At 41.2% G+C, this 26042-nt stretch overlaps 2 protein-coding genes across 2 annotated transcripts in view; one reads left to right on the top strand and one right to left on the bottom strand.

Moving 5' to 3' along the window:
- Nucleotides 1-6340, bottom strand: part of avil (advillin) — a 63773-nt gene extending 57433 nt beyond the window's left edge. The window contains exon 1 of the mRNA XM_061875473.1: nt 6189-6340. Within this exon, the coding sequence (XP_061731457.1) occupies nt 6189-6305 (117 nt within the window). The 5' untranslated portion in view covers nt 6306-6340. The remainder of the gene's footprint in view (nt 1-6188) is intronic.
- On the top strand, nt 6306-19944 carry olfml3b (olfactomedin-like 3b). The gene is made up of 3 exons (XM_061875474.1): nt 6306-6476; nt 8745-9030; nt 15086-19944. The coding sequence occupies exons 1-3, from the start codon at nt 6378-6380 to the stop codon at nt 15868-15870; spliced, it is 1170 nt and encodes a 389-aa protein (XP_061731458.1). The 5' UTR covers nt 6306-6377; the 3' UTR covers nt 15871-19944.
- Nucleotides 19945-26042: the final 6098 nt, after the last annotated feature.

Genomic DNA, 26042 nt, shown 5'->3' with positions numbered 1-26042 from the left:
CATCAGTGTTTAAATTTGACTGCGTGTATGTACTACATGTGTGTGCGCTGCCGAACATGCTCCTTTACTCATAAAACTAGAAATGTCAAGACGACACGCCATCATGCTCGGGAACCGGTACTTTTTAAACTATCCAAACCTGCTCAGTGGCCTTGTGGTCTGAGTGGACGCCCTGACTTTTCGTCAGAGCGTGGTGGAAGACTGTACACAGAGTACAGCCCAGACGTTTCTCCTCAATTGAGCCAAATTTAATTCTGTCTCTGTTTAATTCCTTGCTTCTTGTCTCGTTTAATAGATGTCATCAGTGTTTGAACCTGACTGCGTGTATGTACTGCATGTGTGCGCGCTGCCGAACATGCTCCTTTACTCGTAAAACTAGAAATGTCAAGACGACACGCCGTCATGCTCGGGGAACCGGTACTTTTTAAACTATCCAAACCTGCTCAGTGGCCGTGTGGTCTGAGTGGACGTCCTGACATTTCGTCAGAGCGTGGTGTAAGACTGTACACAGAGTACAGCCCAGACTTTTCTCCTCAATGAGCTCAACTGAATTCTGTCTCTGTTTAATTCCTTGCTTCTTGTCTCGTTTAATAGATGTCATCAGTGTTTGAACCTGACTGCGTGTAAGTACTCTGTGTGTGTGCGCTGCCGAACATGCTCCTTTACTCGTAAAACTAGAAATGTCAAGACGACACGCCGTCATGCTCCGGAACCGGTACTGCTCAGTGGCCTTGTGGTTAGAGTGACCGCCCTAAGATCGGTAGGTTGTGAGTTCAAACCCTGGCGGAGTCATACCAAAGACTATTAAAAATGGGACCCATCACCTCCCTTCAAGGGTTGGAATTGGGGGTTAGATCACCAAAAAATGATTCCCGGGCGTGGCCACCACTGCTGCTCACTGCTCCCCTCACCTCCCAGGGGGTGATCAAGGGGATGGGTCAAAAGCAGAGGACAAATTTCACCACATCTAAGAGTGTGTGTGTGACAATCATCAGCACTTTAACTTTTTAGGTTCATTAGTACCGTGATACTATACTAGAACCGGTATACCGTAGAACCCTAAATTAGTGTTATTATTTGAGTGTGCCTTTGTAGTAAGAAAAGTGGGCCCTGATGTCAAAAAGGTCAACTCCTCCTGCAATAAACCATCCTTTATTTACCTTCTGGGTTCATTAGCACCGTGATACCATACTAGAACCGGTATACCGTAGAACCCTAAATTAGTGTTATTATTTGAGTGTGCCCCGGGTCCCTCTGTAGTAAGAAAAGTGGGCCCAGTTGTCAAAAAGGTCAACTCCTCCTGCATTAAACCATCCTTTATTTACCTTCTGGGTTCATTAGTACCGTGATACTATACTAGAACCGGTATACCTTAGAACCCTAAATTTGTGTTATTATTTGAGTGTGCCTCTGTAGTAAGAAAAGTGGGCCCAGATGTCAAAAAGGTCAACTCCCCCTGCATTAAACCATCCTTTATTTACCTTCTGGGTTCATTAGTACCGTGATACTATACTAGAACCGGTATACCGTAGAACCCTAAATCAGTGTTATTATTTGAGTGTCCCTCTGTAGTAAGAAAAGTGGGCCCGGATGTCAAAAAGGTCAACTCCCCCTGCATTAAACCATCCTTTATTTACCTTCTGGGTTCATTAGTACCGTGATACTATACTAGAACCGGTATACCGTAGAACCCTAAATCAGTGTTATTATTTGAGTGTCCCTCTGTAGTAAGAAAAGTGGGCCCTGATGTCAAAAAGGTCAACTCCCCCTGCATTAAACCATCCTTTATTTACCTTCTGGGTTCATTAGTACCGTGATACTATACTAGAACCGGTATACCGTAGAACCCTAAATTAGTGTTATTATTTGAGTGTGCCCCGGGTCCCTCCAGATGTCAAAAAGGTAAACTCCCCCTGCATTAAACCATCCTTTATTTACCTTATGGGTTAATTAGTACCGTGATACTATACTAGAACCGGTATACCGTAGAACCCTAAATTAGTGTTATTATTTGAGTGTCCCTCTGTAGTAGGAAAAGTGGGCCCTGATGTCAAAAAGGTCAACCCCCCCTGCATTAAACCATCCTTTATTTACCTTCTGGGTTCATTAGTACCGTGATACTATACTAGAACCGGTATACCTTAGAACCCTAAATTTGTGTTATTATTTGAGTGTCCCTCTGTAGTAAGAAAAGTGGGCCCAGATGTCAAAAAGGTCAACTCCCCCTGCATTAAACCATCCTTTATTTACCTTCTGGGTTCATTAGTACCGTGATACTATACTAGAACCGGTATACCGTAGAACCCTAAATCAGTGTTATTATTTGAGTGTCCCTCTGTAGTAAGAAAAGTGGGCCCGGATGTCAAAAAGGTCAACTCCCCCTGCATTAAACCATCCTTTATTTACCTTCTGGGTTCATTAGTACCGTGATACTATACTAGAACCGGTATACCGTAGAACCCTAATTAGTGTTATTATTTGAGTGTGCCGCGGGTCCCTCTGTAGTAAGAAAAGTGGGCCCGGATGTCAAAAAGGTCAACTCCCCTTGCATTAAACCATCCTTTATTTACCTTCTGGGTTCATTAGTACCGTGATACTATACTAGACCCGGTATACCGTAGAACCCTAAATCAGTGTTATTATTTGAGTGTCCCTCTGTAGTAAGAAAAGTGGGCCCGGATGTCAAAAAGGTCAACTCCCCCTGCATTAAACCATCCTTTATTTACCTTCTGGGTTCATTAGTACCGTGATACTATACTAGAACCGGTATACCGTAGAACCCTAATTTAGTGTTATTATTTGAGTGTGCCCCGGGTCCCTCTGTAGTAAGAAAAGTGGGCCCAGATGTCAAAAAGGTCAACTCCCCCTGCATCAAACCATCCTTTATTTACCTTCTGGGTTCATTAGTACCGTGATACTATACTAGAACCGGTATACCGTAGAACCCTAAATCAGTGTTATTATTTGAGTGTCCCTCTGTAGTAAGAAAAGTGGGCCCGGATGTCAAAAAGGTCAACTCCCCCTGCATTAAACCATCCTTTATTTACCTTCTGGGTTCATTAGTACCGTGATACTATACTAGAACCGGTATACCGTAGAACCCTAAATCAGTGTTATTATTTGAGTGTCCCTCTGTAGTAAGAAAAGTGGGCCCTGATGTCAAAAAGGTCAACTCCCCCTGCATTAAACCATCCTTTATTTACCTTCTGGGTTCATTAGTACCGTGATACTATACTAGAACCGGTATACCGTAGAACCCTAAATTAGTGTTATTATTTGAGTGTGCCCCGGGTCCCTCCAGATGTCAAAAAGGTAAACTCCCCCTGCATTAAACCATCCTTTATTTACCTTATGGGTTAATTAGTACCGTGATACTATACTAGAACCGGTATACCGTAGAACCCTAAATTAGTGTTATTATTTGAGTGTCCCTCTGTAGTAGGAAAAGTGGGCCCTGATGTCAAAAAGGTCAACTCCCCCTGCATTAAACCATCCTTTATTTACCTTCTGGGTTCATTAGTACCGTGATACTATACTAGAACCGGTATACCTTAGAACCCTAAATTTGTGTTATTATTTGAGTGTGCCTCTGTAGTAAGAAAAGTGGGCCCAGATGTCAAAAAGGTCAACTCCCCCTGCATTAAACCATCCTTTATTTACCTTCTGGGTTCATTAGTACCGTGATACTATACTAGAACCGGTATACCGTAGAACCCTAAATCAGTGTTATTATTTGAGTGTCCCTCTGTAGTAAGAAAAGTGGGCCCGGATGTCAAAAAGGTCAACTCCCCCTGCATTAAACCATCCTTTATTTACCTTCTGGGTTCATTAGTACCGTGATACTATACTAGAACCGGTATACCGTAGAACCCTAAATTAGTGTTATTATTTGAGTGTGCCGCGGGTCCCTCTGTAGTAAGAAAAGTGGGCCCGGATGTCAAAAAGGTCAACTCCCCTAGCATTAAACCATCCTTTATTTACCTTCTGGGTTCATTAGTACCGTGATACTATACTAGAACCGGTATACCGTAGAACCCTAAATCAGTGTTATTATTTGAGTGTCCCTCTGTAGTAAGAAAAGTGGGCCCGGATGTCAAAAAGGTCAACTCCCCCTGCATTAAACCATCCTTTATTTACCTTCTGGGTTCATTAGTACCGTGATACTATACTAGAACCGGTATACCGTAGAACCCTAATTTAGTGTTATTATTTGAGTGTGCCCCGGGTCCCTCTGTAGTAAGAAAAGTGGGCCCAGATGTCAAAAAGGTCAACTCCCCCTGCAATAAACCATCCTTTATTTACCTTCTGGGTTCATTAGTACCGTGATACTATACTAGAACCGGTATACCGTAGAACCCTAAATCAGTGTTATTATTTGAGTGTCCTCTGTAGTAAGAAAAGTGGGCCCGGATGTCAAAAAGGTCAACTCCCCCTGCATTAAACCATCCTTTATTTACCTTCTGGGTTCATTAGTACCGTGATACTATACTAGAACCGGTATACCATAGAACCCTAAATTAGTGTTATTATTTGAGTGTCCCTTTGTAGTAAGAAAAGTGGGCCCAGATGTCAAAAAGGTCAACTCCCCCTGCATTAAACCATCCTTTATTTACCTTCTGGGTTCATTAGTACCGTGATACTATACTAGAACCGGTATACCGTAGAACCCTAAATCAGTGTTATTATTTGAGTGTCCCTCTGTAGTAAGAAAAGTGGGCCCGGATGTCAAAAAGGTCAACTCCCCCTGCATTAAACCATCCTTTATTTACCTTCTGGGTTCATTAGTACCGTGATACTATACTAGAACCGGTATACCATAGAACCCTAAATTAGTGTTATTATTTGAGTGTCCCTTTGTAGTAAGAAAAGTGGGCCCAGATGTCAAAAAGGTCAACTCCCCCTGCATTAAACCATCCTTTATTTACCTTCTGGGTTCATTAGTACCGTGATACTATACTAGAACCGGTATACCGTAGAACCCTAAATCAGTGTTATTATTTGAGTGTCCCTCTGTAGTAAGAAAAGTGGGCCCTGATGTCAAAAAGGTCAACCCCCCCTGCATTAAACCATCCTTTATTTACCTTCTGGGTTCATTAGCACCGTGATACCATACTAGAACCGGTATACCGTAGAACCCTAAATCAGTGTTATTATTTGAGTGTGCCCCGGGTCCCTCTGTAGTAAGAAAAGTGGGCCCGGATGTCAAAAAGGTCAAGTCCCCCTGCATTAAACCATCCTTTATTTACCTTCTGGGTTCATTAGTACCGTGATACTATACTAGAACCGGTATACCGTAGAACCCTAAATTAGTGTTGTTATTTGAGTGTGCCCCGGGTTCCTCCAGATGTCAAAAAGGTCAACTCCCCCTGCATTAAACCATCCTTTATTTACCTTCTGGGTTCATTAGTACCGTGATACTATACTAGAACCGGTATACCGTAGAACCCTAAATCAGTGTTATTATTTGAGTGTCCCTTTGTAGTAAGAAAAGTGGGCCCAGATGTCAAAAAGGTCAAGTCCCCCTGCATTAAACCATCCTTTATTTACCTTCTGGGTTCATTAGTACCGTGATACTATACTAGAACCGGTATACCGTAGAACCCTAAATCAGTGTTATTATTTGAGTGTCCCTTTGTAGTAAGAAAAGTGGGCCCAGATGTCAAAAAGGTCAACTCCCCCTGCATTAAACCGTCCTTTATTTACCTTCTGGGTTCATTAGTACCGTGATACTATACTAGAACCGGTATACCGTAGAACCCTAAATCAGTGTTATTATTTGAGTGTGCCCCGGGTCCCTTTGTAGTAAGAAAAGTGGGCCCAGATGTCAAAAAGGTCAACCCCCCTGCATTAAACCATCCTTTATTTACCTTCTGGGTTCATTAGTACCGTGATTCTATACTAGAACCGGTATACCGTAGAACCCTAAATCAGTGTTATTATTTGAGTGTCCCTCTGTAGTAAGAAAAGTGGGCCCGGATGTCAAAAAGGTCAACTCCCCCTGCATTAAACCATCCTTTATTTACCTTCTGGGTTCATTAGTACCGTGATACTATACTAGAACCGGTATACCATAGAACCCTAAATTAGTGTTATTATTTGAGTGTGCCCCGGGTCCCTCTGTAGTAAGAAAAGTGGGCCCAGATGTCAAAAAGGTCAACTCCCCCTGCATGAAACCATCCTTTATTTACCTTCTGGGTTCCTGAGTGAGTCACCAGGTGGAGCAAACAAAGGGGGGACCGGGCCGAGTCCTCCACCTCCGCCAGATGTTCTTGGCTCCTCCCACTCCGCTCAGCTGGAAAGAACATTCTCGCCCACCTCTGAGAACCCGCCGGCTGCCTCCGCATTCTCTCGCCGGCCTAAGAAAGAGCAGAGACAAAATGAGGGGACTGCTCATCTTGTTGGGTCTGGCGTGCTTGGCGGGCGCGCAGCACCAGGCGCTGATCGACTACTTGGAGCGCCGGCTGCTCGCCATCGAGGTAAGACTCTCACCTCTCGCCTCTCGCCTCACCGACTTCCAGGAATCGGGCGATGGAATGCAGATGTGGGCAGGAAATGTGGGCTCTCACTAAAGCGGGCGCCCGCGCTCCTGGTCTGGATTTAGGAAGAATCAGTTGGATTTAAGTCTGCGAGTTTGAATGAAGCGACCAAGAATGTGCAGAACGTGAAAGGAAAGCATGAATTGTAGATTATTGTTAATAATTACAAAACCCAAAAGCAGTGAAGTTGTCACGTTGTGTAAATGCTAAATAAAAACAATGATTTGCAAATCCTTTTCAACTTATATGTTCACACTGAGGAACTACATTTGTTTTGTAAATAATCATCAATTTGGAATTTAATGGCAGCAACACATTGCAAAATAGGCATTTTTACCAGTGTGTTACATGGCCTTTCCTTTTAACAACACTCAGTAAAGTTTTAGGAACTGAAGAGACACATTTTTGAAGTGGAATTATTTCCCGTTCTTGCTTGATGTACAGCTTAAGTTGTTCAACAGTCCAGTGCAGGATGTGGCTTGGCATCGTCTCGCTGAAATAAGCAGGGGCGTCCATGATAGCTTAAGATATGTTGATTCAAAACCTGTGGGCTTTTCTTTTAGCAACACTCAGTAAAGGTTTGGGAACTGAGGAGACACATTTTGGAAGTGGAATTATTTCCCGTTCTTGCTTGATGTACAGCTTAAGTTGTTCAACAGTCTCCTGCCTCATATTTTAGCCTTCATAATGCGCCACACATTTTCAATGCGAGACAGGTCTGGACTACAGGCAGGCCAGTTTAGTACTGGCACTCTTTTACTACGAAGCCACGCTGTTGTAACACGTGGCTTGGCATTGTCTTGCTGAAATAAGCAGGGGCGTCCGTGATAACTTAACATATGTTGCTCCAAAACCTGTATGTACCTTGCAGCATGAATGGTGCCTTCACAGATGTGTAAGTTACCCATGCCCTTGGGCACTAAAACACCCCCATACCATCACACAGGCTGGCATTTGAACTTTGCGCCTAGAACCATCCGAATGGGTCTTTTCCTCTTTGGTCCATAGTTTCCAAAAACAATATAAAATATGGACTTGTCAGACCATAGAACACTTTCCCACTTTGCATCAGTCCATCTTAGATGAACTCGGGCCCAGCGAAGCCGGCGGCGTTTCTGGGTGTTGTTGATAAATGGCTTTGGCTTTGCATAGTAGAGTTTTAACTTGCGCTTACTGATGTTGCCACAAACTGTAGTCCTTTACACCCTGATGTCCCTTTTTGAAGCCATACCGCCAGAGGGATTGAAGGTCACTGGCATTCAATGTTGGTTTTCGGCCTTGCCGCTTGCGTGCAGTGATTTCTCCAGATTCTCTAAACCTTTTAATAATATTACCGACTGTAAATGGTGAAATCCCTAAATTGCTTGCAATAGCTGGTTGAGAAATGTTGTTCTTAAACTGTTGGACGATTTGACAAGTTTCTGGGTGTTGTTGATAAATGGCTTTGGCTTTGCATAGTAGAGTTTTGACTTGCACTTACAGATGTAGCTGGTTGAGAAATTTTGTTTTTAAACTGTTGGACAATTTGACAAGTTTCTGGGTGTTGTTGATAAATGGCTTTGGCTTTGCATAATAGAGTTTTGACTTGCACTTACAGATGTAGCTGGTTGAGAAATGTTGTTCTTAAACTGTTGGACAATTTGACAAGTTTCTGGGTGTTGTTGATAAATGGCTTTGGCTTTGCATAGTAGAGTTTTGACTTGCACTTACAGATGTAGCTGGTTGAGAAATTTTGTTCTTAAACTGTTGGACAATTTGACAAGTTTCTGGGTGTTGTTGATAAATGGCTTTGGCTTTGCATAATAGAGTTTTGACTTGCACTTACAGATGTAGCTGGTTGAGAAATGTTGTTCTTAAACTTTTGGACGATTTGCCCGCGCATTTGTTGACAAAGTGGTGACCCTCGCCTCGTCCTTGTTTGTGAATGACTGAACATTTCATGGAAGCTGCTTTTACACCCAATCATGGCACCCACCTGTTTTCAATTAGCCTGTCCACCTGTGGGATGTTCCATATAAGTGTTTGATGAGCATTCCTCAACTTTCTCTGTCTTTTTTGCCACTTGTGCCAGCTTTTTTGAAAAATGAAATGGATGGATGATTCTGTACCAAAACCTAAAACCAACTCAAGCATTAGACACGTTTTTTTTTGTGTTTTTTTTTTTATAAACATGTCTGACCTTGAGTCCTCTCCTTGGACAAACCCCAGGACCGGATCTCCCTGTGGCACGAGCAGGTCACCCGCTACGCCTCGGAGCTGCGGGAGCTCAAGCAGCAGATGCTGTTCCAGCTGGAGAACCTGGACAAGGAAAAAGAGATGCTGCGGGTGAACCTGGAGGGCGTGGGGACCCGGGTGGAGCGGGTGGAGCGGGAGCTGGACTACCTGGAGACCCAGAACGGAGCGCAGCCTTGCGTGGACGTGGACCAGGAGCTGATCGAGCAGCAGGTGACACTGGTGCAGGAGAAGCACAAGACCAAGTACGCCAAGCTCACTGGTGAGATGCATTTATTGCTAACTTTTAATGTTTGGGCTTGTTTAGAAGAAGAAATAAACATGTAAAACCTCCAAGTGCATTATGATCAATCAACAAATATTAATCATTTGTTGGCCGTCAGAAAACCGGGTCAGTTTTTCTTGCCGGGCCACTTAAAGTGATCCATAATCAGGCATGCGATTTGAACTTAATGGGAAAGACTGAAAATAAGCCTGGGGTCAGCAGACTTGACATAAATACATAGCCCATTCATCCAAATAAATCACTGTTATTTAGTCACTACAGTAATTACAACTTGTGTTCACATCCACAGGAACCACATGGGTTAGCCTACTCTATACAGTATTAACAACCTTACTAGTGTTCACTTCACATCCACAAATGGTTCATCTACTTATTGACATTATTTACCCATTACTATGTCGGTTTCAGTCACTGTTATTTAGTCACGAGAGTAATTGTGTTCACATCCACAGGAACCACATGGGTTAGCCTATCTATACAGTATTTACAACCTTACTAGTGTTCACTTCACAGCCACAGACGGTTCATCTAATTATTGACATTATTTACACATTACTATGTCTGTTTGTTATTTAGTCACTACAGTAATTGTGTTCACATCCACAGGAGCCACATGGGTTAGCCTACTCTATACAGTATTTACAACCTTACTAGTGTTCACTTCACATCCACAGATGGTTCATCTAGTTATTGAGATTATTTACACATTACTATGTCTGTTTCACTCACTATGTTATTTAGTCACTACAGTAATTGTGTTCACATCCACAGGAACCACATGGGTTAGCCTACTCTATACAGTGTTTACAACCTTACTCGTGTTCACTTTACATCCACGGATGGTTCATCTAGTTATTGACATTATTTACACATTACTATGTCTGTTTGTTATTTAGTCACTACAGTAATTGTGGTCACATCCACAGGAACCACATGGGTTAGCCTACTCTATACAGTATTTACAACCTTACTAGTGTTCACTTCACAGCCACAGATAGTTCATCTAATTATTGACATTATTTACACATTACTATGTCTGTTATTTAGTCACTAAAGTAATTATGTTCACATCCACAGGAACCACATGGGTTAGCCTATCTATACAGTATTTACAACCTTACCAGTGTTCACTTCACAGCCACAGATGGTTCATCTACTTATTGACATTATTTACCCATTACTATGTCGGTTTCAGTCACTGTTATTTAGTCACGACAGTAATTGTGTTCACATCCACAGGAACCACGTGGGTTAGCCTACTCTATACAGTATTTACAACCTTACTAGTGTTCACTTCACATCCACAGATGGTTCATCTACTTATTGACATTATTTACCCATTACTATGTCGGTTTCAGTCACTGTTATTTAGTCACGACAGTAATTGTGTTCACATCCACAGGAACCACATGGGTTAGCCTACTCTATACAGTATTTACAACCTTACTAGTGTTCACTTCACATCCACAGATGGTTCATCTACTTATTGACATTATTTACCCATTACTATGTCGGTTTCAGTCACTGTTATTTAGTCACGACAGTAATTGTGTTCACATCCACAGGAACCACATGGGTTAGCCTACTCTATACAGTATTTACAACCTTACTAGTGTTCACTTTACATCCACAGATGGTTCATCTAGTTATTGACATTATTTACACATTACTATGTCTGTGTCACTCACTATGTTATTTAGTCACTACAGTAATTGTGTTCACATCCACAGGAACCACATGGGTTAGCCTACTCTATACAGTATTTACAACCTTACTAGTGTTTACTTCACATCCACAGATGGTTCATCTAGTTATTGACGTTATTTACACATTACTATGTCTGTTATTTAGTCACTACAGTAATTGTGTTCACATCCACAGGAACCACATGGGTTAGCCTATCTATACAGTATTTACAACCTTACTAGTGTTCACTTCACATCCACAGATGGTTCATCTAGTTATTGACATTATTTACACATTACTATGTCTGTTATTTAGTCACTACAGTAATTGTGTTCACATCCACAGGAACCACATGGGTTAGCCTACTCTATACAGTATTTACAACCTTACCAGTGTTCACTTCACATCCACAGATGGTTCATCTAGTTATTGACGTTATTTACACATTACTATGTCTGTTATTTAGTCACTACAGTAACTATGTTCACATCCACAGGAACCACATGGTTTAGCCTACTCTATACAGTATTTACAACCTTACTAGTGTTCACTTCACATCCACAGATGGTTCATCTAGTTATTGACATTATTTACACATTACTATGTCTGTTTCAGTCACTATGGTTTTTAGTCACTACATTATGTTTATGTCCACAGGAACCACATGGGTTAGCCTACTCTGTACAGTATTTACAACCTTAATAGTGTTCACTTCACAGCCACAGATGGTTCTTCTACTCAATGACATTATTTACACATAACTATGTCTGTTTCACTTACTATGTTATTTACTCACTACAATAATTACAACTTCATCCACAGGAACCACATGGGTTAGCCTACTCTATACAGTATTTATAACCTTAATAGTGTTCACTTCACAGCCACAGATGGTTCTTCTATTTATTGACATTATTTACACATAACTATGTCTGTTTCACTTACTATGTTATTTACTCACTACAATAATTACACCTTCATCCACAGGAACCACATGGGTTAGCCTACTCTATACAGTATTTACAACCTTACCAGTGTTCACTTCACATCCACAGATGGTTCATCTAGTTATTGACATTATTTACACATTACTATGTCTGTTATTTAGTCACTACAGTAATTATGTGCTAGTTTTGTTTATAGTTTATTATGATTCATGCCAATCTAGCAAGTGTTTTTGTTTCATGTTTGTAGTTTTGCATTTATGCTAGTCTTTAGTTTGTTCATAGCCAAGTGTCTGTACCTCCTTAGTTTGTTTATCTGTCACAAGGCTTGGACGTGGATTGTTTCTTCGATGCAGATGAGGATCAACACGAGCGAGGCGTGGACGTGAGTACATAGTTTTTTATTATAGTTTTAAAAAAACAACTATGTACTCACGTCCACGCCTCGCTCGTGTTGATCCTCAAGGGCGCTCACAAGGAGGTACAGACACTTGGCTATGAACAAACAAAAGACTAGCATAAATGCAAAACTACAAACATCAAACACTTGCTAGATTGGCATGAATCATAATAAACTATAAACAAAACTAGCACATGGCATAAATACAAAAAAAACTTACACGAGATGGAACTACGGACGAGGGCGTGAAGGTTGGAACAGCATGGGTAGGGTGAAAACTAATGAGGTTGGCATGGAAACAAACAAAACCAGGAAGTGCAAAACGTGACTGTCCAAAATCAAAAACATAACATGACAAAACAAAACATGATCCATATGTGTGACATGTGGAGTTCCCCAGGGTTCGGTCCTTGGCCCTGCACTCTTCAGCATCTACATGCTGCCGCTAGGTGACATCATACGCAAATACGGTGTTAGCTTTCACTGCTATGCTGATGACACCCAACTCTACATGCCCCTAAAGCTGACCAACACGCCGGATTGTAGTCAGCTGGAGGCGTGTCTTAATGAAATTAAACAATGGATGTCCGCTAACTTTTTGCAACTTAACGCCAAAAAAACGGAAATGCTGATTATCGGTCCTGCTAGACACCGACCTCTATTTAATAATACAACTTTAACATTTGACAACCAAATAATAAAACAAGGTGACTCGGTAAAAAATCTGGGTATTATCTTCGACCCAACTCTCTCCTTTGAGTCACACATTAAAAGCGTTACTAAAACGGCCTTCTTTCATCTCCGTAATATTGCTAAAATTCGCTCCATTTTATCCACTAAAGACGCCGAGATCATTATCCATGCGTTTGTTACGTCTCGCCTCGATTACTGTAACGTATTATTTTCGGGTCTCCCCATGTCTAGCATTAAAAGATTACAGTTGGTACAAAATGCGGCTGCTAGACTTTTGACAAGAACAAGAAAGTTTGATCATATTACGCCTGTACTGTATATACCTTTATATACATATATACATACATATATACCTATACTGTATATACCTTTATATACATATATACATACATATATACCTGTACTGTATATACCTTTATATACATATATACATACATATATACCTATACTGTATATACCTTTATATACATATATACATACATATATACCTATACTGTATATACCTTTATATACATATATACCTATACTGTATATACCTTTATATACATATATACCTATACTGTATATACCTTAATATACATATATACATACATATATACCTATACTGTATATACCTTTATATACATACATATATACCTATACTGTATATACCTTTATATACATATATACATACATATATACCTATACTGTATATACCTTTATATACATATATACATACATATATACCTATACTGTATATACCTTTATATACATATATACATACATATATACCTGTACTGTATATACCTTTATATACATATATACATACATATATACCTATACTGTATATACCTTTATATACATATATACATACATATATACCTATACTGTATATACCTTTATATACATATATACATACATATATACCTATACTGTATATACCTTTATATACATATATACATACATATATACCTATACTGTATATACCTTTATATACATATATACATACATATATACCTATACTGTATATACCTTTATATACATATATACCTATACTGTATATACCTTAATATACATATATACATACATATATACCTATACTGTATATACCTTTATATACATACATATATACCTATACTGTATATACCTTTATATACATATATACATACATATATACCTATACTGTATATACCTTTATATACATATATACATACATATATACCTATACTGTATATACCTTTATATACATATATACATACATATATACCTATACTGTATATACCTTTATATACATATATACATACATATATACCTATACTGGCTCACCTGCACTGGCTTCCTGTGCACTTAAGATGTGACTTTAAGGTTTTACTACTTACGTATAAAATACTACACGGTCTAGCTCCATCCTATCTTGCCGATTGTATTGTACCATATGTCCCGGCAAGAAATCTGCCTTCAAAAGACTCCGGCTTATTAGTGATTCCTAGAGCCCAAAAAAAGTCTGCGGGCTATAGAGCGTTTTCTGTTCGGGCTCCAGTACTCTGGAATGCCCTCCCGGTAACAGTTTGAGATGCTACCTCAGTAGAAGCATTTAAGTCTCACCTTAAAACTCATTTGTATACTCTAGCCTTTAAATAGACCTCCTTTTTAGACCAGTTGATCTGCCGCTTCTTTTCTTTCTCCTATGTCCCCATCCATGGTCGGACGACCATGGATGAAGTACTGGCTGTCCAGAGTCGAGACCCAGGATGGACCGCTCGCCTGTGTAACGGTTGGGGACATCTCTACGCTGCTGATCCGCCTCCGCTTGGGATGGTTTCCTGTGGACGGGACTCTCGCTGCTGTCTTGGATCCGCTTTGAACTGAACTCTCGCTGCTGTGTTGGAGCCACTATGGATTGAACTTTCACAGTATCATGTTAGACCCGCTCCACATCCATTGCTTTCGGTACCCACATCTGAGGTCCTCTCCAAGGTTTCTCATAGTCAGCATTGTCACTGGCGTCCCACTGGATGTGAATTCTCCCTGCCCACTGGGTGTGAGTTTTCCTTGCCCTTTTGTGGGTTCTTCCGAGGATGTCGTAGTCGTAATGATTTGTGCAGTCCTTTGAGACATTTGTGATTTGGGGCTATATAAATAAACATTGATTGATTGATTGATTGACATGTATGACATTTTCATGTTTTTAGTTGCAGTACAGAAAATAAAGGACTTTATCACAATATTCAAATTTTCCCAGACGGTCCTGTAAATAAAGTGGATCGGTGCCCTAAATGTTCCAATTTGACGCCTGCATCCTTAAAATGTTTCTCCCTCCTCTCGTCAGACTGCAGCGACATGATCTCCACCATAAAGGCCATGAAGATCTTGAAGCGAGTCGGCGGCTCCAAGGGCATGTGGACCAGAGACACGGGCGGGGGCTCGGGGAAGGTCTTCATCTTCAACGGGACGGACGCAGACACCATCTTTGAGTTCTCCAGCGTGCAGGACTTCACGCGCTCGCAGGGCCTGTCCGAGTCCCGGCGGCTGAAGGTCCCCTCCGCCTGGAGCGGGACGGGCCACGTGGTCTACAACAATCACGCCTATCTGGTCACGCGGGGGGACGAGGTCACCCTGCTCAAGTACGACTTGAGGAACCCGGCGGTGGCGGACAGCGTGGTGTTCCCGGTCCAGGACCAGGTCCCGGTGTACGGCCTGAGCCCCGAGACGGCGGTGGACCTGGCGGTGGACGAGGAAGGCCTTTGGGCCATCTACGCCACGCGTCAGGCTGAGACGCACATCTCCCTGGCCAAGCTGGACGCCGTCTCCCTGGACATCCAGCAGATGTGGGACTCCAACTGCCCCAGGGAGAACGCCGAGGCGGCCTTCGTGATCTGCGGGACGCTGTACGTGGTCTACAACACCCGGCAGGCGGGGCGCTCGCGTGTCCAGTGCGTGTTTGACGTCAACGACATGGTGAGCGCCGACGACGCGCCGCTGGTCTACTTCCCCAAACGCTACGGCGCCCACGCCAGTCTCAAGTACAACCCGCTGGAGCAGCTGCTGTACGCCTGGGATGACGGCTACCAGATTCTCTACAAACTGGCCATGAAGAAGAAACTGGAGCTTTGAGACACTAGAACCCCGCCGAGAGGAAGTCCTTTTGGCCGCGCCGCATTGACAACTCTCATTTTGTGTTCATCTTGGTGAACTTGAACTGCGGACAACCTTCTGCCATACAGGATTATGAAAGCAGTTTAGGTGTCACCTTGTGTAAATGGTAAATAAAAACAGAACACAATGATTTAAAAATCATTTTCCACTTATTTTCAATTGAATAGACTGCAAGGATAAGATATTTAACATTCAAACTGCTAAACTTTGTTGTTTTTGTCAATATTAGCACATTTGGAATTGGGTGCCTGCGACATGTTTCAAAAAAGTGGCTCTACAAAGCAAAGCCAAAGCCGTTTATCAACAACACCCAGAAACACTGCCGGCTTGGCTAGGCCTGAGCTCATCTAAGATGGACTGATGCAAAGTAGAAAAGTGTTTTGTGGTTAAGTAGAACATTTCTAAACCAGCTGTTGCAAGGAATTTAGGGATTTCAACATCTACGCTCCGCAATATCATCAAAAATGTCAGAGAATCTGGAGAAATCACTGCACGTAAGCGATGATATTACGGGACCTTCGATCCCTCGGGCGGTACTGCATCAAAAAGTCACATCAGTGTATAAAGGATATCACCACACGGGCTCGAGAAGACTTTAAAAAAACACTGTCAGTAACTACAGTTGGTCGCTACGTCTGTAAGTGCAAGTTAAAACTCTACAAAGCAAAGCCAAAGCCGTTTATCAACAACACCCAGACACACTGACGGCTTGGCTGGGCCCGAGCTCATCTAAGATGGACTGATGCAAAGTAGAAAAGTGTTCTGTGGTTAAGTAGAACATTTCTAAACCGGCTATTGCAAGGAATTTAGGGATTTCAACATCTACGCTCCGTAATATCATCAAAAATGTCAGAGAATCTGGAGAAATCACTGCACGAAAGCGATGATATTACGTCCCTTCGATCCCTCAGGCGGTACTGCATCAAAAAGCGACATTTGTGTGTAAAGGACATCACCACATGGGCTCAGGAAGACTTAAAAAAACAGTGTCAGTAACTACAGTTGGTCACTACATCTGTAAGTGCAAGTAAAAACTATACTATGCAAAGCCAAAGCCATTTATCAACAACACCCAGACACACTGACGGCTTGGCTATGCCCGAGCTCATCTAAGATGGACTGATGCAAAGTGGAAAAGTTTTCTGTGGTTAAGTAGAACATTTCTAAACCGGCTATTGCAAGGAATTTAGGGATTTCAACATCTACGCTCCGTAATATCATCAAAAGGTTCTGAGAATCTGGAGAAATCACTGCACGTGGGCGATGATATTACGGGACCATTGATCCCTCGGGCGGTACTGCATCAAAAAGTCACATCAGTGTATAAAGGATATCCCCACACGGCCTCGAGAAGACTTTAAAAATACACCGTCAGTAACTACAGTTGGTCGCTACATCTGTAAGTGCAAGTAAAAACTATACTATGCAAAGCCAAAGCCGTTTATCAACAACACCCAGACACACTGCCGGCTTGGCTGGGCCTGAGCTCATCTAAGATGGACTGATGCAAAGTAGAAAAGTGTTCTGTGGTTAAGTAGAACATTTCTAAACCGGCTATTGCATGGAATTTAGGGATTTCAACATCCGCAGTCCGTAATATCATCAAAAAGTTCAGAGAATCTGGAGAAATCACTGCACGTAAGCGGCAAAGCCGAAAACCAACAGTGAATGCCCATGATCTTCGATCCCTGAGGTGGTACTGCATCAAAAAGTGAAATCAGTGTGTAAAGGACATCACCACATGGGCTTAGGAACACTTCAGAAAACCACTGTCAGTAACTACTGTTGGTCAGTACATCAGTAAGCGCAACTTAAAACTTTACTATGCAAAGCTAAAGCCGTTTATCAACAACACCCAGACACACTGACGGCTTGGCTGGGCCTGAGCTCATCTAAGATGGACTGATGCAAAGTGGAAAAGTGTTCTGCGGTTAAGTAGAACATTTCTAAACCGGCTATTGCAAGGAATTTAGGGATTTCACCATCCGCAGTCCGTAATATCATCAAAATGTCAGAGAATCTGGAGAAATCACTGCACGTAAGCGATGATATTACGGCCCTTCGATCCCTCGGGCGGTACTGCATCAAAAAGTCACATCAGTGTATAAAGGATATCACCACACGGGCTCGAGAAGACTTTAAAAAAACACTGTCAGTAACTACAGTTGGTCGCTACGTCTGTAAGTGCAAGTTAAAACTCTACAAAGCAAAGCCAAAGCCGTTTATCAACAACACCCAGACACACTGACGGCTTGGCTGGGCCTGAGCTCATCTAAGATGGACTGATGCAAAGTGGAAAAGTGTTCTGTGGTTAAGTAGAACATTTCTAAACCGGCTATTGCAAGGAATTTAGGGATTTCAACATCTACGCTCCGTAATATCATCAAAAAGTTCAGAGAATCTGGAGAAATCACTGCACGTACTCCATGATATTACGGCCCTTCGATCCCTCAGGCGGTACTGCAACAAAAAGCGACATTTGTGTGTAAAGGACATCACCACATGGGCTCAGGAACACTTCAAAAAACCACTGTCACTAAATACAGTTTGTCGCTACATCTGTAAGTGTAAGTTAAAGCTCTACTATGCAAAGCCAAAGCCGTTTATCAACAACACCCAGACACACTGACGGCTTGACTGGGCCTGAGCTCATCTAGGATGGACTGATGCAAAGTGGAAAAGTGTTCTGTGGTTAAGTAGAACATTTCTAAACCGGCTATTGCAAGGAATTTAGGGATTGCAACATCTACGCTCCGTACTATCATCAAAATGTTCAGAGAATCTGGAGAAATCGCTGCACGTAAGCGGCAAAGCCGAAAACCAACATTGAATGCCCATGACCTTCGATCCCTGAGGCGGTACTGCATCAAAAAGCGAAATCAGTGTGTAAAGGACATCACCACATGTGCTTAGGAACACTTCAGAAAACCACTGTCAGTAACTACTGTTGGTCAGTACATCAGTAAGCACAACTTAAAACTTTATTATGCAAAGCAAAAGCCGTTTATCAACAACACCCAGAAACACCGCCGGCTTGGCTAGATGGACTGATGCAAATTGGAAGTGTTCTGTGGCTAAGTAGAACATTTCTCCACCAGCTGTTGCAAGGAACTTAGGGATTTCTCCATCCGAAGTCCGTAATATCATCAAAAGGTTCAGAGAATCTGGAGAAATCACTGCACGCAAGCGGCAAGGCAGAAAACCAACATTGAATACCAGTGACCTTCGAACCCTCAGGTGGTACTGCATCAAAAAGCCACATCAGTGTATAAAGGATATCACCACATGGGCTCACAAAATGGTAAATGGGTTATACTTGTAGAGCGCATTTCTACCTTCAAGGTACTCAAAGCGCTTTGACACTACTTCCACATTTACCCATTCACATACACATTCACACACTGATGGAGGGAGCTGCCATGCAAGGCACAAACCAGGACCCATCAGGAGCAAGGGTGAAGTGTCTTGCTCAAGGACACAACGGACTTGACGAGGTTGGTAGAAGCTGGGGATTGGACCAGGAACCCTCAGGTTGCTGGCACGGACACTCTCCCAACCGCGCCACGCCGTCCCAAAAGACTTACAGTAACTACAGTTGGTCGCTACATCTGTAAGCGCAAGTTAAAACTCTACTATGCGAAGCCAGAACCATTAATCAACAACACCCGGAAACGCTTTGCTGGGCCTGAGCTCATCTAAGGTAGACTGATGCAAAGTGGAAAAGTGTTCTGGGTTCTGACGAGTCCACATTTCTGGACCAAAGAGGAAAAGAACCATTCGGACTGTTCTAGGCGGAAAGTGTAAAAGCCAGCATGTGTGATGGTATGGGGGTGCATTAGTGCCCAAGGCATGGGTAACTTACACATGTGTGATGGTATGGGGGTGTATTAGTGCCCAAGGCATGGGTAACTTACACATGTGTGATGGTATGGGGGTGTATTAGTGCCCAAGGCATGGGTAACTTACACATGTGTGATGGTATGGGGGTGCATTAGTGCCCAAGGCATGGGTAACTTACACATGTGTGATGGTATGGGGGTGTATTAGTGCCCAAGACATGGGTAACTTACACATCTGTGATGGTATGGGGGTGTATTAGTGCCCAAGACATGGGTAACTTACACATGTGTGATGGTATGGGGGTGTATTAGTGCCCAAGACATGGGTAACTTACACATGTGTGATGGTATGGGGGTGTATTAGTGCCCAAGACATGGGTAACTTACACATGTGTGATGGTATGGGGGTGTATTAGTGCCCAAGACATGGGTAACTTACACATGTGTGATGGTATGGGGGTGTATTAGTGCCCAAGACATGGGTAACTTACACATGTGTGATGGTATGGGGGTGTATTAGTGCCCAAGGCATGGGTAACTTACACATGTGTGATGGTATGGGGGTGTATTAGTGCCCAAGACATGGGTAACTTACACATGTGTGATGGTATGGGGGTGTATTAGTGCCCAAGGCATGGGTAACTTACACATGTGTGATGGTATGGGGGTGTATTAGTGCCCAAGACATGGGTAACTTACACATGTGTGATGGTATGGGGGTGTATTAGTGCCCAAGACATGGGTAACTTACACATGTGTGATGGTATGGGGGTGTATTAGTGCCCAAGACATGGGTAACTTACACATGTGTGATGGTATGGGGGTGTATTAGTGCCCAAGGCATGGGTAACTTACACATGTGTGATGGTATGGGGGTGTATTAGTGCCCAAGACATGGGTAACTTACACATGTGTGATGGTATGGGGGTGTATTAGTGCCCAAGGCATGGGTAACTTACACATGTGTGATGGTATGGGGGTGTATTAGTGCCCAAGACATGGGTAACTTACACATGTGTGATGGTATGGGGGTGTATTAGTGCCCAAGACATGGGTAACTTACACATGTGTGATGGTATGGGGGTGTATTAGTGCCCAAGACATGGGTAACTTACACATGTGTGATGGTATGGGGGTGTATTAGTGCCCAAGGCATGGGTAACTTACACATGTGTGATGGTATGGGGGTGTATTAGTGCCCAAGACATGGGTAACTTACACATGTGTGATGGTATGGGGGTGTATTAGTGCCCAAGGCATGGGTAACTTACACATGTGTGATGGTATGGGGGTGTATTAGTGCCCAAGGCATGGGTAACTTACACATGTGTGATGGTATGGGGGTGTATTAGTGCCCAAGACATGGGTAACTTACACATGTGTGATGGTATGGGGGTGTATTAGTGCCCAAGACATGGGTAACTTACACATGTGTGATGGTATGGGGGTGTATTAGTGCCCAAGACATGGGTAACTTACACATGTGTGATGGTATGGGGGTGTATTAGTGCCCAAGGCATGGGTAACTTACACATGTGTGATGGTATGGGGGTGTATTAGTGCCCAAGACATGGGTAACTTACACATGTGTGATGGTATGGGGGTGTATTAGTGCCCAAGGCATGGGTAACTTACACATGTGTGATGGTATGGGGGTGTATTAGTGCCCAAGACATGGGTAACTTACACATGTGTGATGGTATGGTGGTTTACTAGTGCCCAAGGCATGGGTAACTTACACATGTGTGATGGTATGGGGGTGTATTAGTGCCCAAGACATGGGTAACTTACACATGTGTGATGGTATGGGGGTGCATTAGTGCCCAAGGCATGGGTAACTTATACATGTGTGAAGGCACCATTAATGCTGCAAGGTACATACAGGTTTTGGAGCAACATATGTTAAGCTATCATGGACGCCCCTGCTTATTTCAGCAAGACAATGCCGAGCCTTTGTAGTAAAAGAGTGCAAGTACTAGACTAGCCTGCCTGTAGTCCAGACCTGTCTCCCATTGAAAATGTGTGGTGCATTATGAAGCCTAAAATACCACAATGGAGACCCCGGACTGTTGATTGATTGATTGATTGATACTTTTATTAGTAGATTGCACAGTACAGTACATATTCCGTACAATTGACCACTAAATGGTAACACCCCAATAAGTTTTTCAACTTGTTTAAGTCGGGGTCCACGTTAATCAATTCATGGTACAACTTAAGCTGTACATCAAGCAAGAACGGGAAAGAATTCCACTTCCAAAATGTGTCTCCCCAGTTCCCAAACCTTTACAGAGTGTTGTTAAAAGGAAAGGCCACAGGTTTTGGAGCAACATATGTTAAGTTATCATGGACGCCCCTGCTTATTTCAGCAAGACGATACCAAGCCACATCCTGCACTGGACTGTTGAACAACTTAAGCTGTACATTAAGCAAGAATAGGAAAGAATTCCACTTCCAAAATGTGTCTCCTCAGTTCCCAAACCTTTACTGAGTGTTGTTAAAAAGGAAAGGCCACAGGTTTTGGAGCAACATATGTTAAGCTATCATGGACGCCCCTGCTTATTTCAGCAAGACGATGTCAAGCCCCATTCTGCACTGGACTGTAGAACAACTTAAGCTGTACATCAAGCAAGAATAGGAAATAATTCCAATTCCAAAATGTGTCTCCTCAGTTCCCAAAGTGTTATTAAAAGTAAAGGCCATGTAACACAACTTTTTTTGCAATGTGTTGCTGCCGTTAAATTCTAAGTTAATGATTATTTTCAACAACAAAAAAATCATTTTTTTTAGTGTGGACATGAAATATCTTGTCTTTGCAGTCTTTTCAATTGAATATAAGTTGGAAAAAAATGATTTTTAGATCATTGTATTCTGTTTTTATTGAGCATTTACACAAGGTGACGACTTCACTGCTTTTGCAGACATTTACCCAAGAAGTCTGCAGGTCAAAGTCGCCTCACTGACGCCATCATTTCGGGGCCTCGGCGGGGGCGGAGTCTAAATATCTGCAGGCACTTCCTCAGAATCCAAATCTGCAAGCAGCTGCACCTCCATGACTACTTTGTTTGCCTGCAGGTGATCACAGCTCGTTAGGGGAGAAGCTTTTAGTTGTAATGACGTGCAAATATGGCTTCCATGATTCAAGGGGAAGAACAACAACACCAAACCTGTGTTTTAGGACATCAGCACTCAGGACCAGAACCACTTGGATCTGATCAGCTAGCTGGCTAGCAGATGTTCCCATCCTTTCCACCACGAGGACTTTAGTGAAGCACCTCTGATCAGGATTAGATGTTCTTTTTCACAAAATAAAGCAAATATCAACATGTGCATATTGACTAAGTTGTAGATTTAGGCACAATTAGCTGACATTTTTAGCTACTTTTGCTGAATACATACCGTTTTTCTTACATTTTCAATCTAGTGGTACACCAAAGAACCACTTAAATATTCAAACACAGTCTTACTGTTCAAACTGCGCCCTAAAATATCAAATAAACTTGTTAAATAAAACCTCTACCTTGTTTTTAATGAATACTTAGGCCGACTATGCTAATTCTTAGCTACTTTTGTTGAATACATACCGTTTTTCTTACATTTTCAATCTAATGGTACAACAACGAACCACTTAAATATTCAAACAAAGTGTTACTGTTCAAACTGTGCCCTAAAATATCAAATAAACTTGTTAAATAAAACCTCTGCCTTGTTTTTAATGAATACTTAGGCCGACTATGCTAATTCTTAGCTACTTTTGTTGAATATATACAGTTTTTCTTACATTTTCAATCTAGTGGTACACCAACGAACCACTTAATATTCAAACAAAGTGTTACTGTTCAAACTGTGCAGAAAAATATCAAATACACTCAATTTAAACCTGTGCCTTGTTTTTCATGAATACTTAGGCCGACCATGCTAATTATTAGCTACTTTTGTTGAATACATACCGTTTTTCTTACATTTTCAATCTAGTGGTACACCAAAAAAACACTTAAATATTCAAACACAGTGTTACTGTTCAAACTGTGCCCTAAAATATCAAATAAACTTGTTAAATAAAACCTCTGCCTTGTTTTTAATGAATACTTATGCCAACTATGCTAATTCTTAGCTACTTTTGTTGAATACATACCGTTTTTCTTACATTTTCAATCTAGTGGTACACCAACGAACCAATTAAATATTCAAACACAGTGTTACTGTTCAAACTGTGCAAAAAAATATGAAATACACTCAATTTAAACCTGTGCCTTGTTTTTCATGAACACTTAGGCCGACTATGCTAATTCTAAGCTACTTTTGTTGAATATATACCGTTTTTCTTACATTTTCAATCTAGTGGTACACCAAAAAAACACTTAAACATTCAAACACAGTGTTACTGTTCAAACTGTGCCCTAAAATATTAAATAAACTTGTTAAATAAAACCTCTGCCTTGTTTTTAATGAATACTTAGGCCGACTATGCTAATTCTTAGCTACTTTTGCTGAATATATGCCGTTTTTCTTACATTTTCAATCTAGTGGTACACCAATGAACTACTTAAATATTCAAACACAGTGTTACTGTTCAAACTGTGCCCTTAAATATCAAATAAACTTGTTAAATAAAACCTCTGCCTTGTTTTTAATGAATACTTAGGCCGACTATGCTAATTCTTAGCTACTTTTGTTGAATATATACCGTTTTTCTTACATTTTCAATCTACTGGTACACCAAAAAAACACTTAAATATTCAAACACAGTGTTACTGTTCGAACTGTGCCCTAAAATATTAAATAAACTTGTTAAATAAAACCTCTGCCTTGTTTTTAATGAATACTTTGGCCGACAATGCTAATTCTTAGCTACTTTTGTTGAATATATACAGTTTTTTACATTTTCAATCTAGTGGTACACCAAAAAAACACTTAAATATTAAAACACAGTGTTACTGTTCAAACTGTGCACAAAAATATGAAATACACTCAATTAAAACCTGTGCCTTGTTTTTCATGAACACTTGGGCCGACTATGCTAATTCTTAGCTACTTTTGTTGAATATATACCGTTTTTCTTACATTTTCAATCTAGTGGTACACCAAAAAAACACTTAAATATTCAAACACAGTGTTACTGTTCAAACTGTGCCCTAAAATATTAAATAAACTTGTTAAATAAAACCTCTGCCTTGTTTTTAATGAATACTTTGGCCGACTACGCTAATTCTTAGCTACTTTTGTTGAATATATACAGTTTTTTACATTTTCAATCTAGTGGTACACCAAAGAACCACTTAAATATTCAAACACAGTGTTACTGTTCAAACTGCGCCCTAAAATATCAAATAAACTTGTTAAATAAAACCTCTGCCTTGTTTTTAATGAATACTTATGCCGATTATGCTAATTCTTAGCTACTTTTGTTGAATACATAACGTTTTTCTTACATTTTCAATCTAGTGCTACACCAACGAACCACTTAAATATTCAAACACAGTGTTACTGTTCAAACTGTGCACAAAAATATGAAATACACTCAATTAAAACCTGTGCCTTGTTTTTCATGAACACTTAGGCCGACTATGCTAATTTTTAGCTACTTTTGCTGAATATATACCGTTTTTCTTACACATAAGCCAGTCATTTTCAATCTAGTGGTGCACCAAAGAACCACTTAAATAAACATTCAAACACAGTGTTACTGTTCAAACTGTGCCCCAAAATATCGAATAAACTTGTTAAATAAAACCTCTGCCTTGTTTTTAATGAATACTCAGGCCTACAATGCTAATTCTTAGCTACTTTTGCTGAATATATATAATTTTGTTATATATAAGCCTGTCATTTTCAATCCAGTGGTACACCAAAAACCACTTAAATATTCAAACACAGTGTTACTGTTCAAACTGTGCCCAAAAATATCAAATAAACTTGTTAAATAAAACCTCTGCCTTGTTTTTAATGAATGCTTAGGCCGACTATGCTAATTATTAGCTAAGTTTGCTGAATATATACCATTTTTCTTATACACAAGCCAGTAATTCTCAGTCTAGTGGTACACCAACGAACCACTTAAATATTCAAACACAGTGTTACTGTTCGAACTCTGCCCAAAAATAAATACTATGCTAATTCTTAGCTACGTTTGCTGAATACATACAGTTTTTCTTACACATAAGCCAGTCATTCACAATCTAGTGGTACACCAAAGAACCCCTTAAGTAAATATTGAAACACAGTGTTACCGTTCAAACTGTGCCCAAAAATACAAAATAAATAAAACCTCTGCCTTGTTTTGAAAGAATA

This window comes from Nerophis ophidion, linkage group LG16, assembly GCF_033978795.1.
Source record: "Nerophis ophidion isolate RoL-2023_Sa linkage group LG16, RoL_Noph_v1.0, whole genome shotgun sequence".
NCBI lineage: Eukaryota > Metazoa > Chordata > Actinopteri > Syngnathiformes > Syngnathidae > Nerophis > Nerophis ophidion.
Note: the sequence above shows the minus strand (reverse complement) of the source record. Positions and strands in the feature narration are given on the sequence as shown.

Coding starts and splice junctions, on each gene's coding strand:
- olfml3b (XM_061875474.1), top strand. CDS start 6,378: ATGAGGGGACTGCTCATCTTGTTGGGTCTGGCGTGCTTGGCGGGCGCG. Junction 6,477..8,744: donor GCCGGCTGCTCGCCATCGAG/GTAAGACTCTCA, acceptor GACAAACCCCAG/GACCGGATCTCCCTGTGGCA. Junction 9,031..15,085: donor CAAGTACGCCAAGCTCACTG/GTGAGATGCATT, acceptor TCCTCTCGTCAG/ACTGCAGCGACATGATCTCC.